The sequence below is a fragment of the Pseudonaja textilis genome, chromosome Z (assembly GCF_049901715.1).
Source record: "Pseudonaja textilis isolate UNSWEBS1 chromosome Z, rPseTex1.2, whole genome shotgun sequence".
Lineage (NCBI taxonomy): Eukaryota > Metazoa > Chordata > Lepidosauria > Squamata > Elapidae > Pseudonaja > Pseudonaja textilis.
Window position 1 is genome coordinate 72,392,054 of NC_142008.1, and position 16,788 is coordinate 72,408,841.

General features: G+C 39.5%; 1 protein-coding gene across 2 annotated transcripts in view; it reads right to left on the bottom strand.

Moving 5' to 3' along the window:
* EGFR (epidermal growth factor receptor) overlaps nucleotides 1–16,788 on the bottom strand; it is a 205,848-nt gene that overhangs the window by 28,880 nt on the left and 160,180 nt on the right. For both annotated transcript variants that reach the window (XM_026702290.2, XM_087916316.1), the window contains exons 15-19: nucleotides 12,680–12,837; nucleotides 6,614–6,649; nucleotides 5,234–5,375; nucleotides 4,549–4,671; nucleotides 4,150–4,248 (exon numbers count right to left, since the gene is read on the bottom strand). In XM_026702290.2, coding sequence (XP_026558075.1) covers nucleotides 4,150–4,248; nucleotides 4,549–4,671; nucleotides 5,234–5,375; nucleotides 6,614–6,649; nucleotides 12,680–12,837 — 558 coding nt within the window. The remainder of the gene's footprint in view (nucleotides 1–4,149; nucleotides 4,249–4,548; nucleotides 4,672–5,233; nucleotides 5,376–6,613; nucleotides 6,650–12,679; nucleotides 12,838–16,788) is intronic.

Here is a 16,788-nt window from a genome sequence, read left to right on the forward strand (position 1 = left end):
ATCTGTGGTGACTACAAGGCCACCCTCAATCACGTGCTACAGCAGAGTGCCTATCCAGTACCAGTCGTTCAGCATCTCCTGCATTCACTTGGGGGCAGAATATTTGCAAAATTAGATCTGGCCCAAGCGTATCAACAGCTGCCAGTTGATTCCAAAACTGCAGAAGCCCAAACTATAGTCACACATCGTGGTGCATTCAAATGCAACAGGCTCCAGTTTGCAATAAGCGTGGCCCCAGGCATCTTTCAAAGCCTGATGGAGAGACTATTACAAGGCATAAAAGGGGTCGTGCCCTATTTTGATGACGTACTAATAGCAGCCCTAACAAAGAGCCAATTAGAGAAACGCCTCAGAACAGTCCTACAAAGGTTCAAAGATGCTGGCCTCAAGGTTAAGAAGGAAAAGTGCCAGCTATGCACAGAAAGGGTGGAGTTCTTGGCTACCTTCTTGACAAACAAGGAATCCACCCTACAGAAAAGAAATTGGCAGCTATCAAAAATGCCCCAAGACCCAAAAACAAAACTGACCTCCAAGCCTTCCTGGGACTTATCAACTTTTATAACATTTTCCTACCCCAGAAGGTGACTGTTGCTGAGCCCCTTCATAGACTACTTGATAAAAGGGCCTCCTGGATTTGGGGATGTCGGGAGGAACATGCCTTCCAGCAAGTAAAAGACCTCCTTACCTCTGATGCAGTGCTAATTCAATATAATGAGACACTCCCCTTAACTGTTACTTGTGATGCCTCACTGTTTGGGGTGGGGGCCATCCTGAGCCACGTCTTACCAAATGACTCAGAGGCACCAATTGCATTTTTTTCAAGAACTCTGTCAAAAACAGAAAGAAACTATAGCCACCTAGATAAGGAAGCCCTTGGTATTGTCTCTGCGATTAAAAGGTTTCATGAATATGTATATGGGAGACCATTTTCTATTATCACAGATCATAAGCCATTACTTGGCATTCTGGCGGGCGACAAACCTACCCCACACATTCTCTCCCCCAGAATGACGCGATGGTCGGAATTCCTAGCTGCCTACGACTATCAACTAAAATATCGCCCGGGGAAATCTATTCCTCACACTGATGCCTTGAGCCGCTCACCACTACCCGAGCCACAGGAAGACCCAGCTCCCACTCTCCCAGTACTACAGATCAAGACAATTCCCTCACCTCCACTAATGGCCCAGGACATTGCCTTTGAAACCAAAAGAGACTCTTTTTTGGCACGAGTTCTTGGCTGGGTGGAGAGGGGATGGCCAGAATACGAACCCAAGGAAACCTTTAAGCCATTCAAAAACAGACAAAGAGGGTGTGTTTTATGGGGAGACCGAGTCGTCATACCAACTAAACTACAAAAAAAAGTCCTACAAATGCTACACGATGGACACCTGGGCATCGTGCGAATGAAAGTGCTGGCAAGGAGTTACGCCTGGTGGCCAGGTATGGACAAACAAATTGAATCCTGGGTCGCCTCTTGTAACAGATGCCAGGAAAACCACTCAGCCCCACCAAAAGCTCCACCAGCAGAATGGGAAACACCCAGGGGTCCATGGTCATGCATTCATATTGACTTTGTGGGACCTACTAGAGGCCACACTTTCCTAATAACTGTAGATGCGTATTCTAACTGGCTCGAGGTCAATAAAATGAAAACAACCACTACAGACGCAGTCATCAAGAAATTAAACAGACTCTTTGCCACACACGGCCTACCTGATGTCCTGGTTTCTGACAATGGGCCCCAATTTACTGCCTTAGCCTTTGAACAAAACCTAGCTGAACGGGGCATCCGACACGCACTCACATCGCCGGCTTATCCAGCGGCGAATGGTAGGGCTGAACGAATGGTTCAGTTCACAAAGAAAACCCTACAGAAAATGGAACAAGGTAATATCCATGATAAAGTCACTAGAATGCTGCTTCTTCAACACATTACACCTAACAGCACGACTAACAAGAGCCCAGCTGAACTCCTGATGGCCAGGAAACTCAGATCGCCTCTAGACCGCTTGCACCCTGCCTACACCCCGGAAAAGCCCCTGGGTTCCATCAGCAAGCATCGCGCCTTTAAGGTAGAAGACCTTGTATTCGCAAATTTTTTTTCTGGGGATCCCCTCTGGATTCCTGCTCAAATAACTCAAGTCACGGGTCCCCGCTCCTACCGTCTACTGACCACTGATGGCAGAGCGTGGAAATGCCATATTGACCAGCTACGCTCTAGACTGACCACAACTTCCATCCCTGACCCCATCCTCGACATCAGGGGGGAGGGGAAGCCATGAGCCCGGAAATAGAACCAACACCTGTTCATTCAGAACCAACCCCAAGATCGCCACACCATGGCTTTCAATACTCACCAGCTGTAGTTGAACCTGGGCAGACGAACATTTCACCAAGAAACAGCAGCCAAACAGGTTCAGCGAGCCCGGGGAGCCATAGCGGTAGCAACGAAGCTGAGGACTCAAACACCCCAGGGGCATCAGAGGAGAGTCCCAACCATGGCACCGGTTCACCGTTCCAGCTAGATCCAGCTAACAGTCCATCTGAACCCGAATTTGAACATGGACAATTGGAATTGCGTAAGTCGGGTAGACAGGTACGAAGGCCTGCCTACCTGCGAGACTATATAACTCCACCCCTTAAATAGAACCGAGAGGGGAGGGGTGTTCTGGACTAGCAGGCTCGAAAGCCTGCAACTTTGATTGGCCCACGAATAGCAGATCGTGATTGGTCGCCACAGACTGATGCGATTGGCTAGTAAACGGGCTGCCGCGATTGGCCCAGCCAAGAGCAGCAAACTCAAATCGCCTTCATTGGCTGCCTAGCCGCAGCCAGTCCTATATAAGGGGCTGCTGCAGCTGGGATTCTTTGCTCAGATCTGAAGTCACTAATAAAGAGCTGTTGTTGTTATCTAAGTCTTGCCTCCGTTCTTGAACCATCCTCCCAGATCTAACAGGTTTTTTTTTAGTCTGCATGTTTTTATTCCACTGTAATAAATCTAGTATCATAAACATATCTTTCTTTGCTTCCTCTTTTACAGACCTGTATTTCATTAATTATTTTTAAATGTTTTTAACCTATTTCCATGAATTGACTGAAAATTCCAAATCTTTATAAACATTAACTTGAATTCTGCCAAATAGAAATTTGGTCTACATTGGCTGTACTACCTATCAGCCATCAGAATGTGAAACTGTTTTAGTATTTGAAAATGCCTATTAAATTTGATAATATAAAAAGTTTTCAACTCCTTTAAGAAAGAATGCTGAAGCCATTGTGCCACCATGCACTTTTAAAATACTTTGAAAAAATAGACTGAAGTTTTTGTTATTATAGTTTGGAATCTCTAACTTTGCATAACTTTGCTCGTTCTGAAAAGGGACAGCATGCTGTCTACGTATGTGTTATGTTCATAATAGTAACATTTTATAATTATGAAGATAAGATAAAGGAAGGAGAACATTTCTTACGCACTACAAAGTAATTACTTGAAACAAATTAATCTTTTTTAAGGCCACCTAAATGTGCCTTTACTTCGTTTTTGTAAATTTCAATTCATCTACATAAGATTTGTCAAAAATTTACAGTGAAACATTAAATACTATTTGAAGTTATAACAAACCATCCCAAAAGTTATGACCTATTCAAAGTTAAAATAGCTGCAATGGGTCACTTTGGGGCACTTAACAATTGGCACATTTTTATGGCCATTTGCAGCATCCCAGGATCTTATGAGCACAACTGCAATATTTTTGTTGTTTTTTAGTGTTTACTCCTGGTTTCCAGTAAAAAATGCCCATTGGGGAAAATTAATTCAATTAATGACTACCCTATTTGCAAATGGCTGATGCAAAAAATGTCAAAAAATTAGTTTTCATCATGTCATGCCTCAATTTATGACTTAGGACTGTAATTCCAGCGTCAATTATGGGCATATGTCAAGGACTACCTAATGTCATTTGAAGATGTCTAAACACAGTCTCTCTGCCATTAATCCCATTGAGAATAAAAATCAGTTGCAAAAAATACTACCATGACAAAAATATTTTGCCTTCACCAACAATGCCTTAATATTTATCTACATGCTATGAAGTCCCTACAGCTGATATTTTAAAACTTCAGAAAACAAAGAAAAAGAAAGCTTACATCAAGAATTTCTTTGTTAGCTTTGGGTGATGTAGCCTCTCTTAATTCCTTAATGGCTACAGGAATTTTAACTTTTTCTCCTTCTGGGATCCAGAGACCCTGTTAAAAAGATCAAAATGGGTAAACTTAAAATAAATTAAGACAATTAGGAAATAAAATAGATTATGAACAGACTTCAATACATCCATATAAATTACATGGTTTCTAGATAAATTATGACAGTAGATATAAAGATACCATATATTTTAAAATGTACAAATATTTGAGTGTGCAACAGCATGATTCTATGTACATTTATGTTGTCAATGGGAGTTAATTCCAAATAAGTTTATAAAGAACTGGTTTTTTACTTATATACAGACACAAATACACACATATTTAGAAAAGGTTATAATTTACCTGATAGACAGTACCAAAAGCTCCAGAGCCAAGTACTTTTACTTTTTTAAATTCTGTTTCTTTTAAGATTCTTAGAAGTGCTTGGTTTGGTGCTTCCCCACTTGGTGTCAAAGGTTCAACAAGCTATTGAATAAAAAAGGGCATGGTTTAAGAAGAGACAATTTCTTTTTAACCATAATAGTGTACAAGGCAGGCTGGTTTTTGAAAAATGTAAAACTATTCAAAACCTATTTGTGCTATATTATAAATCCATAACAAACTACTTGGCTGAGAAACAAAAGATCAGCTTCCTCATCATTAGAAATACCATCATGATCTTATTTATATTATAATACTTCTAATTATATTAGGAACTAATATTTAGAAATATGTGGTTTCATCCCAGAGAGAAAGCTCATGATTCCTATTAAAACAAATATGGAATAACAGACAACTTAGAAAGTGTCTGAGATGCTAGTGCATTGTGAGTCCATACTAGTTAGTTCTCTTCTGAATCATCATCATCATCATCATCATCATCATCATCATCGATAATAATAATAATTTATTTATTTAATTTATATTGCTGCCTATTCGCCCATGGTGACTTGAGGCGGCTTACACAATGTAAAACATGTTTAAAACAAAAAATAACAATAACAATAAAAAACAATAAAAACTAACAAAAAGAATTAGTTATATTTACCTCTCTTTCTTGCAGCAGTCTGCGCAAAGTACGTTTTCTAACAATCCGTCGTCTACGCACAAAAAGACCAATACCCAGGGCTATAACAACTAAGCAAAGAATGCTCCCAACAACTCCAGCTGCAATGGATGGGATTTTAGATCTACAAAACAGAAACAGTTATTATTGCTTCAATGTTATTGATAAAGCCAGTTCATTGTCATACGTGAGCAGTTAGAGCAGGGGTGTCAAACTTGTGACCCACGGGCTAGATGCATCACATGCTGGTCCCACCCGCACCCAGTTTAGCGAGGGGGAGGGAAAGTCCCAATACATCATATGATGACACTGTAATGATGCAAGTTTTATACCACTGATTTAGAGCATTATTCTTAAAAGGAAAGGGAATAAAATATAATTTGATATGACAAAATATTCAGGCAGTGGGTTCCCCCAATGCAGTCTAAAGCAATGAAGTTGCAATGGACTGTGAGAAAACCCTTGAAGAACAGGAAGAAGGCTTGTAGCTTTGACAAAAGTCTGATAAGAGAAATCTGAGTCCAAAGCAGGAATAGGAGAAGAGAAAACACTTCAGAATTGACCCTCCTTAGCTCTCTGGAACATAATGGTACAGGAAAGAGGAAGCACTGTCAGCACGATTTTGTTGCTGTAACCATAAATAATAAAGGTAATATTAATATTATTGGTTTTAGTTTCCTGGTGTAGACTACTGAATGAAGAACATGTATGATTTGTGAAATTCAATGGCATTTCTGTAAAATTATGACTATCAAACTATAATTTGATATGCATCTTCATATTTGCCAAACATAAAAATAAAGTTATATCATCTGTATCTATCAATACAGCTACTAAGATAGTAATTCTCTATAAATATACCAACACTTATATTTCCATGAAGGGAAACAAAAATATGCTCATCTCATATATTATTATGGAATTTTCTATAATTAGAAAATTAGCTATAATTATAAAAATAGACATTAGGAAAATTAATGTTGTACAAAACAAATATATGATTATGTGGTTAGAACCTAAGATGCAACTCTAGCATAGTGGAAAGTTTATATCCATTAATTGATTTTTAAAATATGATTAGATTAATGATCTTTTTCCTATTGTCTAATATTTTTGTGCTATGATTTGAATACAGTGAATACATTACCTCTTCCTTATTGACCATTCATATTAAAATCTGTGTAAACTGATATAAACTAATAGTGGATCTGGGTATCTTTTCTAAAGCTACAACTAAAGAAACAAACTTTGTTACAAGAATCCATTTTATTAAAAACTGCTTTGTTTTGCCACAATATTCTTGGCTTAATAGGACACAGCTATAAATGGACATCTGATTTTACATTAGTTAACAACAATTACCCATTAGGACAGCCTTCGGGTCCAGGTCCTTTGCATCTACAAATGCAAGGAAAATAAAAATGATTAGCAATAGAATTAAAAAGAGAGATATTTTAATTTAACATTTAACTTTTTGCCCTGTGAACATCTGTAATTATTTTGTAAGAACATGTGATTATTAATAAATAAAGTACTTTGGCAGTTATCAGGAATCTTGTACCACATGTTTTTATTCAAGGGAGGTTCTGCTTAAGCCAAAGCTCTGAATTTGACTAACCTGCAACATCCTATCCCAAGTTGCTTTTTCAAGATGCAAATGGACAGATGAAGGCCAACTTGGGATAGCATATGTTCTGAGGACTTCCTTGGTGTGTTTTATTTCTTTTTCTTTCCCATTTTTGCTGGTAGGCAGGCCTTCAGCTCAGTGATTAGGGTTCTGATAACTTTTATTTTGTGCTCCAGAGGGTGGATCACACACAGATCAATATTTACATTTTGATTCTTTTGGTGAGAACCAAATGGGAGCACAAAATGAGAGCACAAAATGGGAGTTATCAGAACCCTACATTACCAAGCTGAAGGCCTTCTTCAGCAAAGAAGTTTGATAAATGAATGAATAAATAAATAAATGAATTTATTGACTTGCTGTTACTATTTAATAAGAAACAATAATAGATATTCTGTCTTTTTTCTCTAACAACTTCACAATCAAGACCTAAGCAATCATTTAAATAATTCCGTAAGAAATATTTAAAGTTCTATCTTTATTCTGTCAATGGAAGTAGGTAGGTGAGACCAAGAAATTTTGTTTATTATCAATATTTATACAACTTTAAATTATATCCCCAGATGATTAAGAATAAACCAATTAAAACACCATCTTTTATGGTGATCATAGTGGTATACAACTCAAAATGATCTTAAGCATTATTTCACATTTATCAATCAAATTAATTTTGTAAAAATGCTTTTTACAAACCACAAATGTAACTCTGAAACAAAGCTTGATGATGTGATTCTAAATGATTGTGTCAGATACACCATTGTGTCCCGCTGTTCTGTTGGAAAGGGAGGGAAAGGCTGGCTGGCTGCTGGCATTTTTTGCATGTTTTCTCTTTTGCTATAACTGCTTGGGAATTAGGATGGGGATTGTCTTTGGAGATGGAGCAGATTCCCTCCCAGCCAGTTCTAGCCTGGTTCCAAGGTCGTCTTGCCCTGAGAGTGACCTGTTATCTGCCTAGCACCAGTGTTCTCAAAACATCCTTGCAGCATCACATTGGCTGCCTGGTAGACTGATTGAGGGCTGGGTTTGGGGAAACAGAAGAATTGCTTTGTGCTTTGCATGGGACCTTCAGATTCCATGTGACTTTATTGTAACCACTTTCTATCAGTAAAAGTTCTTTCAATTCAACTCAATGGAATCAAGAGTTGTGCTTTCCTGAGGGACAAGCTGGGCCAGGTCCTTACATTATGTGAAATCTGAAGGTCCCATGCAAAGCACAAAACAATTCTTCAGTTTCCCTTGAGCTTTTCCTGTTCTGGCTGTTGTTCCCATCTCGGCCTCCACAGCTGCCTTAGGGGAGAGTTATCCTTTTGGTTCTTCCTTCCCAGTCTTCTATCTTTCTGACACCTATGTACTACCTGGGTCTTGATCAGTCTCCCAGGCTCCTGATTTCCTCTCTCCATTTGAAGAGGTCCAGCACGGGGAAGCATCATCTTAATAAGCTCCCCCTCTGAAGTCACCTTCCCCTACAGATCTAAGCTTCCACCACCACCTAAGCCAGTCATAAAAGAGATATTTTAGATTCCTGTAAACTTAGGGGGAACCTTCAACATTTAGTAGCTTGGAAGGATTTCGCAGAAGCCCAAATTGAATGGTTTGACTAGCACCATGTTAGGGATCCTAAATGTGTAAAGTGCTTTCATAATCAATATGCTGATAATATCCTAAATATTTTTTTCTGTTTTAACCTTCTCTCTCTTTTTATTTTGTTTTGTTATACAGGGCTAATGTGGCTATTTAGGTGGACAGCATATCAGATATACCATTGTGTCCTGCCATTCTATTGGGGTGGGGTGGGAAAACTTGCTGGCATTTTTTGCATGGTTTCTCTTTTGCTGAAACCTCTTGGGAATTAGGGAGGGGGATTGTCTTTGGAGACAAAGCAGACCCTCCCAGCCAGTTACAGCCTGGTTGCAAGGCAGTCATGCCCTGTGAGTGACCTGTTACCTGCCTAGCACTTCAGCATTCTGAAAACATCAGTGTGGCATCACATTGGTTGCCAGTGGACTGGTCAGGCGGGTCGGGTTTGGAGAAATGGAAGGATTGTTTGTGCTTTGTGTGGGATCTTCAGATTTCATCTGGCTTTACTGCAACCACTTTGTCACAGTAAAAGTTGTTTTGATTCAACTCAATGGAGCCAAGAATTTTGCTTTCCTGAGGGACCAGCTTGGGACCGTGCAAAAAATGCCAGCAAGCCTTCGCCACCCCCAATAGAATGGCAGGACACAATGGTATATCTGATATGCTGTCCACCTAAACAGCCACAGACTGGCTAGCTTATGCCCCCAAACAAGCAAAGTAATACTGTCTTTTAGTTCAAACTTTATTCCTGGGGATTGTGGACACATCTTTGTGTTTTGTTTTGTTTTGGCAATAGTACAAAATAGTTTGCTGCTCCCTTTTCTGAAATGTTTTTTTACTTTCCAGTCTAGACAACAGTCCTAGTCTATCTTCAAGCTTTCCTATCTCTGTGGCAAATCCCTATCAGTATACATATAATAATCGATGTTAAGTGTAACGTTATCTCTCTCTGGCTTATTACTGGCAACTGCAATGATAAAAAAGGAACAATTGTACTACCTAATACATTGCAGCATCATTATGACAAAGCGACCCATCAAAACTATTAACCAATGGTCATTTTATATTGGAAAATAATAGCTACACCATCATCTTGAAGAGTGATCAAATTATCCTAAGTAAAATATTCTATATATTGAATTTTGAATTAATCTTTATAAATTGAATTACTTTAATAATCTCTGCATTCCAAGTTTTCCATCAGTTTATTCAATCATATTTCATTGAGGATCACTCTTAGAACTATAACTTTAGAACATGAACCTATTTTGTGTTATCTTATGTGATTACATTGCTTTTAAAAATATGGCAATACATGTAATTACATCAAGATGTTTTCATTCATGATATCCTAACCACATGACTGTCATTTTTGAAGAAATAATTTCCATGTGTGTGGCATGTTTATACGTGTAGGGGTCCAAATCTGTATAACATTCCTAGAGAATATTCCTAGGAGCACATTGTTCTGATAACCAGGATCCTTGTGATTATGTCTACTTAGATCATGTATGGTTAATGTTCACACACACACAAAATCCTATATGACTAGTGTAATGTTTCAAGGAAGTCATGTTTGTTTTCACATAAGGATTTCTCAGGAATAATACATTGTTGGGTATATGTTGGCAGGACTATTAATTACACTGACCAAGAACTCACTCAATTTAAAGACATACTTGATATCAAAGAGGATATAGCTTACCCCATTTTTCAGTGTATAAGACGCACTCTTCCCACAAGTGAGTAGAAATTTCTGTGCGTCTTACACAGTGAATGTTGCCAAAGTCCAGGCCACCCACAGCTCTCTACCCTTTGGCCTCTGCCTCCTAGCAATTTGCCTCCTTGCAGCAAGCCAGATCAACTTCAGGACAGCCTGATTTAGCACAAGTAGTTGATTGCCTCCTAACAATCAGCTCTTTCAGCCTGCAAGGATCGCTATTTCCTATTGCCACTTTCGTGAGCCCAATTTTTGACCTCCACATCCCATTTTCGGCCTCTGTGCACCCTGTTTTTGGCTTTCACGTGCCTCATTTTTGGCTCGTTCTGATCCCTCCCACCTGGGGCACGTAGAGGCCAAAAACAGGGTGCACAGAGGCCAAAAATGGGATGTAGAGGCCAAAAATGGAGTACACAGATGATGGCAATCCCTGCAGCCTGAAACAGCTGATCGTTGGGAGGTATATCCAACCGATAATCAGCTGCTTCTGCTAAATCAGGCTGTGTTGAAGCTGATCAGACTGTTTACTTCAAGGAGGCAAATTGCTGGGAGGCAGCATCTTATATTCTGAAAAATACAGTATGTGATTTTATAACTGACCTATAATTTGCTGTTTTATTCTGGATGAAATGTGGTAATCAGTATATTATAAATTATAAATTCAGCACATGTGGCTATGATATATTTCATTTTATATACTTGTCTGCTCCTTCAAAATATCACAGTTCCATAAAACAGTATCTATGGAATGCTGTACAACTTCAATAAATCAAATCATGCAGAGTTCACTAAATCTGAACATATGCTTTTGTACCAATTTGTTATTCCACAATTGAAATCAGTGGCACCATTTACCATAAAACTGTAATTTAATGGACATTTATCCACTAAATGTGAATGAATAATTTGTCCCTTGTATTTGAAATCCACTAAGTTAAGATTGATTAAACTGAGAGTTTTCAGTAGCTTAAATGACATTTAAGGAAAAACTAGGATTTTTTCTTGTGGAATACTGTCATTACTGATACCAAATTAGAATTACCAGTATAAAATCAATAGGATTTAATCCCTGTAGACTGGCTGTGGGGTAGTTGAGGAATGAGCGCCATCCATGGTGAAGGTTTCCCTTTGGGCGACCCTCCTTCTCTTCCTTTCCCCTTCCTTTTCTTGCGATCCCCTGGATGGCTGTGGTGGGCCTGGGAGAGTGCACACATGTGGAGAGACCGTCCTTATGTGAGTGGCTGCCCACCCTGCACATGCCTTTGCTACACTTTGGGAGACCCCAGAGACTCGCTTAAGTTTCTCCCCGCGTGTGCACACCCTCCTGGCCCCACTATAGCCAGTCAGGGAAGTCTCTGCTGTGGCTGGTGCTCATTCCTCAGCCAGCCAGGATTTCCCAAAAAAAGAAATAAAAGGAGTAGCGAAGAGCCCCAAGGAGAGCTTGCTGGCTTGGCCCAGCCTCAGCTTTATGAGACAGAGGGAGGGAGAGAGACACACACAGAGAGAGAAAGACACACACACACACACAGAGAGAAGCAGACAGATACACACACAGAGAGACAGATACAGACATAGAGAGTGGGGGAAAACAGGATGATGGGTGAGCATCTTTGGTGAGGCTGTTCTGGCTTTCTCCATGCCTGACCCCCGGGGTGGGTGAGTGAGGTTCAGTGGGGCCAGCCCCCTTTTCCTGCTGCCCTGAGCTTCTTAAAGCCATGGCTGGGCGCTGCAGGCCCATTCCGATGTCCCCTCCTCCTGGATCCCATTCTCATCCTGCCAGGCCTCGTGTTAGTGAGGCCAGCATTGGTCGCAGCCAGTTGGACCAGTGTCTCGGGGCGAGAGCAGGTTGTCCATTTCCCCAAGTGACAGAGGCAGACCCAGCACCAACAAAGGCCAGAAGAAGCTCCAGCAAGAGTGAGGCACCAGAGAATCAGCCCTGGCTGCTTCTCCATCTCCCATCATCACCCTTATCTTCTCAGGCCAGGTGAGGGAGGGGAGGGGAGGGTCAGGGTCAGGACCAGCCAGTGATGGGACAGGGAACTGAGCAGAGGGCCTAAAGAGCCACATACAGCTCTAGAGCCATGGGTTGCCAACACCAGTTATAGGCCTTTATAAAATGAAGAACATAAATAGCTAAAGAGAATAATCACAATATCTTATGGACTTCTAAAAAGTATCAGTATAGCTATGAGAAGAAGGCTTAAATCAGAAGAGAATGGCAATATTGGGCAACATTACAATAATGCTTTTACTCATGTATTGATTAAATTTCCTCATTAAAGTTGATGTTTGTTCTCTGGAATAAAACTGACTATATACCAAACTAAAAATATTTTAAACCATAAAAATATAAAGAGATAAATTATAGGATCAGTTGTATTTATGTTTGATTGTGCATTGATTAAGTTAAGGTTCCATTTTGTTCATAAATTGAATTTTTTTATACATTGTAATTTTATGTTATCCTTTCCATTAAGTTTCAATTTAAAAAAAAATTACTTACCCACGAACACAATTCGGATGGCATAACTGACATATTAAATTTTCATCTGGGTATTTCCAGACTAAGGTATCATTTTCTCCCAAAATGCCAGCAGGACATGATTTAACACAATGTGGACCATCTTTTACATGAGCACACCTCAGGCAGTTGCCAGGACCCTGGACAACAAGCACAGCATTTTTTGTGGATATGAAATACATTTGCGTGTACATTAATAAATAAGTGATCGGGCTTTGTCACATGTGTGAAACTTCAAAAATTGACAAAAAAATCTTGCAGGGTGACAATGATGGATTTTAAAATCTGAAATATCTGCAGGTCAGAAGATAAAATGTATGTATCTTTTATTACTTCAGTATCATAATGATTTTTGAAACACAATTATTTTCAAAAATTCTATTATTATTTTTATTTTTCTACACCTTATGCTAAATATTTTGTACTAGAGATTTTAAAGAAAATACTAATAATATATTTATTTTGTACAAAAAGCCAGGGCCATCTGCTTCATCTAATTACAATTATAAAGATAATTCAGACTGATATTTTTCTAATGGGCTAATCAAGACATTTAAATATATAATGTCTTCTCTCCCTTCCAAGGAAAATGAATCAAATCCAATTTGCTTGATACCCTTCCTGATTAGTTGCAATGAAAAATAGACACAAAGTGCTTAGATGAATTATTTGTAAATAAAACAGTGATTGCAGATCTCCAACTGTGCCCTACTCTACCTTTTCAATTTCTCAGAAGAATTTAAAGGAAAAAGAAGGAATTTATTCGTGCTTAACATTTTGTAGCAGCATCTAAAAGTGATTAGAAAGATATTAGGGAATGTTTTCATGATGCTAGAAATTACTAGTGAATAGTTATTATTAGCATTATAATACTGAGGGACATCTGAATACTGAGTACAATTTTCTACAATTTCAGTACTATAAATAAACATACAAAATATTTGATTTTGTGCCAATCTGAAGTTTACAATATAAATTAATTTCCTCATAATCTTACCAATTTCCCAAAACCTTTTTGATTTGAGGTTAGAGGTTCATCCTCTAAGCTTGTGGTTTTTGGTTTCTACAGGCTATGTATCATCTTCAGTGGAATATAGGGAACATCAGTGCTGATGTTCTTCTGCTACTAAGGACTTTGTGTGCTCAGTAGGGGTTCTGATGAGAGAGTCACACCAAGTAAGGGTCTTGTGATGGGTAGATCACATCAGGTGAGGGTGATTGGGAGGAGAAATGCTGTTTGGGGGGTTGTGTGGATTGGCCGAAGGTTGGTGTTGTTGCTTGTTGGTTGTGTGGCTGATTTGAATTCTCAAGCGTTCATAGGCTGGTTGTAGGTCCATGTGTTGATGGAATTGCTTGTGGAGTGCTTGGCTTCAATAAACTCACAAACATGGCAGGTAATAGTGAGGCTGATGATTCTTGTATAGCTCCAACTGAATTGGTGCATTTGATGTCAGTGTGGATATCAAATAGGGATTTGGGAACACATCAATTGACTGTCAGCTGGTGTTTATGATTTTCAATTGACATGTTTATCCCACGTAGAATTGTTTGCAATTGTTAAAGTTAATTTTGTAAATTATATCGTTTCTTTCATCCTTCTGCAACTTGTCTTTGTTTCTGGATAATTACTGGTGGAGTATGGCTGTGGGTTTGTGGGCTATTGTTATTCCTAGAGGTTGGAAAATTCTGATCATCATTTCTGATACCCCTTTTGTGTATGGCAGGATGTTTTTGTGGGATGGTTGGCTCTGTGGTGTGTTGTAGTTTGGGGCTGTGTTTCAGAATACAAAATTTTTCAGATAGCCATTGCAGAGAAAGATGGCGAAGAAGGTCAGGATGCAACTTCTTTTGTGTGCAGTGAGGTAGTTGCTTGCAGAGCCGAGGATCTGGTCCATGTGAGTTGATTTGTGATAGACATGGGTTTCCAGTTCTCCGCTGTCTAGTCCAGGGATCGCCAACCTTTTGGACCTCAGGGACCACCAAACTCATAATTTGAAATCCCGCAGACCAAAACCTCTGGGAAAATCCCCCAAAAAGTCTGCAGGAAAATTCCCCACCCCATTTTCCTACCGATCAATAATTCTTTATTTGGGATTGCAGGATACCATCTCCAGCTCTGTTTTCAGGGGGAGAGAGAGTGTGTGTGAGAAAGAGAGAGAGTGTGTGTGAGAGAGACTTTTGGCTTCATGCAAGGAAAACAGCAGAAGCAGCAGAAGTCTTTCATTCTCTTCCCCAAACTCCACCAGAAATGAGTCTTTGTGAGACTTGACACGCTGGTGCAGCCTCTTGGAGCAGGATGCCTTGCAGGATCCCAAAGACTCATTTCTGGTTGAGTTTGGGGAGAGAAAGAAAGACCTTTCCTGCTTTCCTTGCATGCAGCCAAAAGCAGAAGAAGAAGAAAGTGGAAAGAAGCAGCCCAGTGGCCAGGCGAGATGCTTGGGGTGAGTGGGGCAAGTTCCCCCCTCCACCCTTTCCCTCTCCCCTCACTACCTTGTGTTGTTCACAATGTAAGCAATGCAAGCCTTGCGTTCCCATGGGCCATATGGATGGTGAAGGCTTGTGTTCCCAAGCAGCCTGGATTAATTGCTTTGGGGGGTGCTTTGGAGGTGCTTTGCATTTCTCTGTGGACCACCAAAATTTTCTCACAATTGGCGACCACTGGTCTAGTCTTCTTATGTCAAAGTCAAGGAATGGGATTCTTTTGTCTGTTTCCTTTTAGCATATGAATTTGATTCCGGGGAATATATTATTGAGTAGGTAGTGTTTTTCTTCAATTTGGTAACATTTGATGATGATGAAATTATTGCCAATGTAGCATGTCCCAAATTTTGGTTAGATGGTAAATAAGGCTATGAATTTGAGTCGTTGCATGACTGCTTCTGCTATTAGGCCTGATATGGATGATTCCATCAGGGTTGTGATGACCCAGGGCACAGTACAAGATCACACAAACAGCTGGCAGTTCAAACCACCCTTTATTGCTTCAAAGTTCCCCAAATGCTTGCACATTTCTAGCAAGTCTTGAGCAGAATGATAAGAAAACCCCACATAAACCTCAAGCAACTTCTGTCTGAAATTAATCCAGCCCAGCGCTGTCTGTACCAAGGCTGCTCAGCAATAAATCCAAAGGTATTGGGAAATCAAGAAGTTCAAGGAACAAAAGATCCAGGTAATTAGTCCAAAATGCCCACTGGAATGCAAGGACTCTTGGCCAGTTCAAGCATTGGCATGCACACTTCAGAAACTCAGCATTTGTTCAGAGGAGGAAGTGACATCATGGCAATACCAGTCTCAAGGGAATGGAGCTCTCCATCCCTGAGGTGGCTTCTCCTTATTCATGAGCTCCAGAGGGGCCAAAGCTGCCTTGGAGGGGCAGTAAGCAAAGGAGGGGCATCCTGCGAGGTTCCAGGGGAGAATGCAACTCCTCTGTAGAACCCCAGGGCTTTCTATGCCATGGTAAGGAGAAGAGACAGCCAAGAAGAGTGCTGGAGCAGAGTCAGTGAACAGTGTCTGGAACTGAGTGAGAAGAATCCTTTTTATTTAAAGTGCAACCCCGAAAAAGAAGATTCAGAAAAAGAGAGACTCAGAACTATCTTTAAAGTGGCAGTAACCTAACACAATATTATTTTATTTGTATTAAATAAGTTGTAAAATGTGATTAGAAAGGGAACATTTTTTAAACATAATAGTGGCATAATTAAAAATCAGAAAGGGGATAAATAATGGAAGATTATAACTCAATATAAATTTGTGAATTATTATTAGAATTACATAAGTCTGTTAAACACTACAAATATGATTAATAATATTTTATTTGTAGTAAAAAGAGGGCTGTTTAGAATATGGAATTGACACAAAAATAATATACTGAATGATAATCAAAGAATGAAAGTACAATTTAATAAAATATGTGTATTAATATTAAATTTTATAAGATTGTCAACTGTATTAAATATGAAGAATATTGTCATATTTGTTTTAAAATGTAGGACACTCCGGTGCCACACTGTTCACACAACAATATGTTTGTAAAAAACAAGAAAAAAAAACATTATACTTAAGAAAAAGCATTTGTTCCCAACAAATGTCCC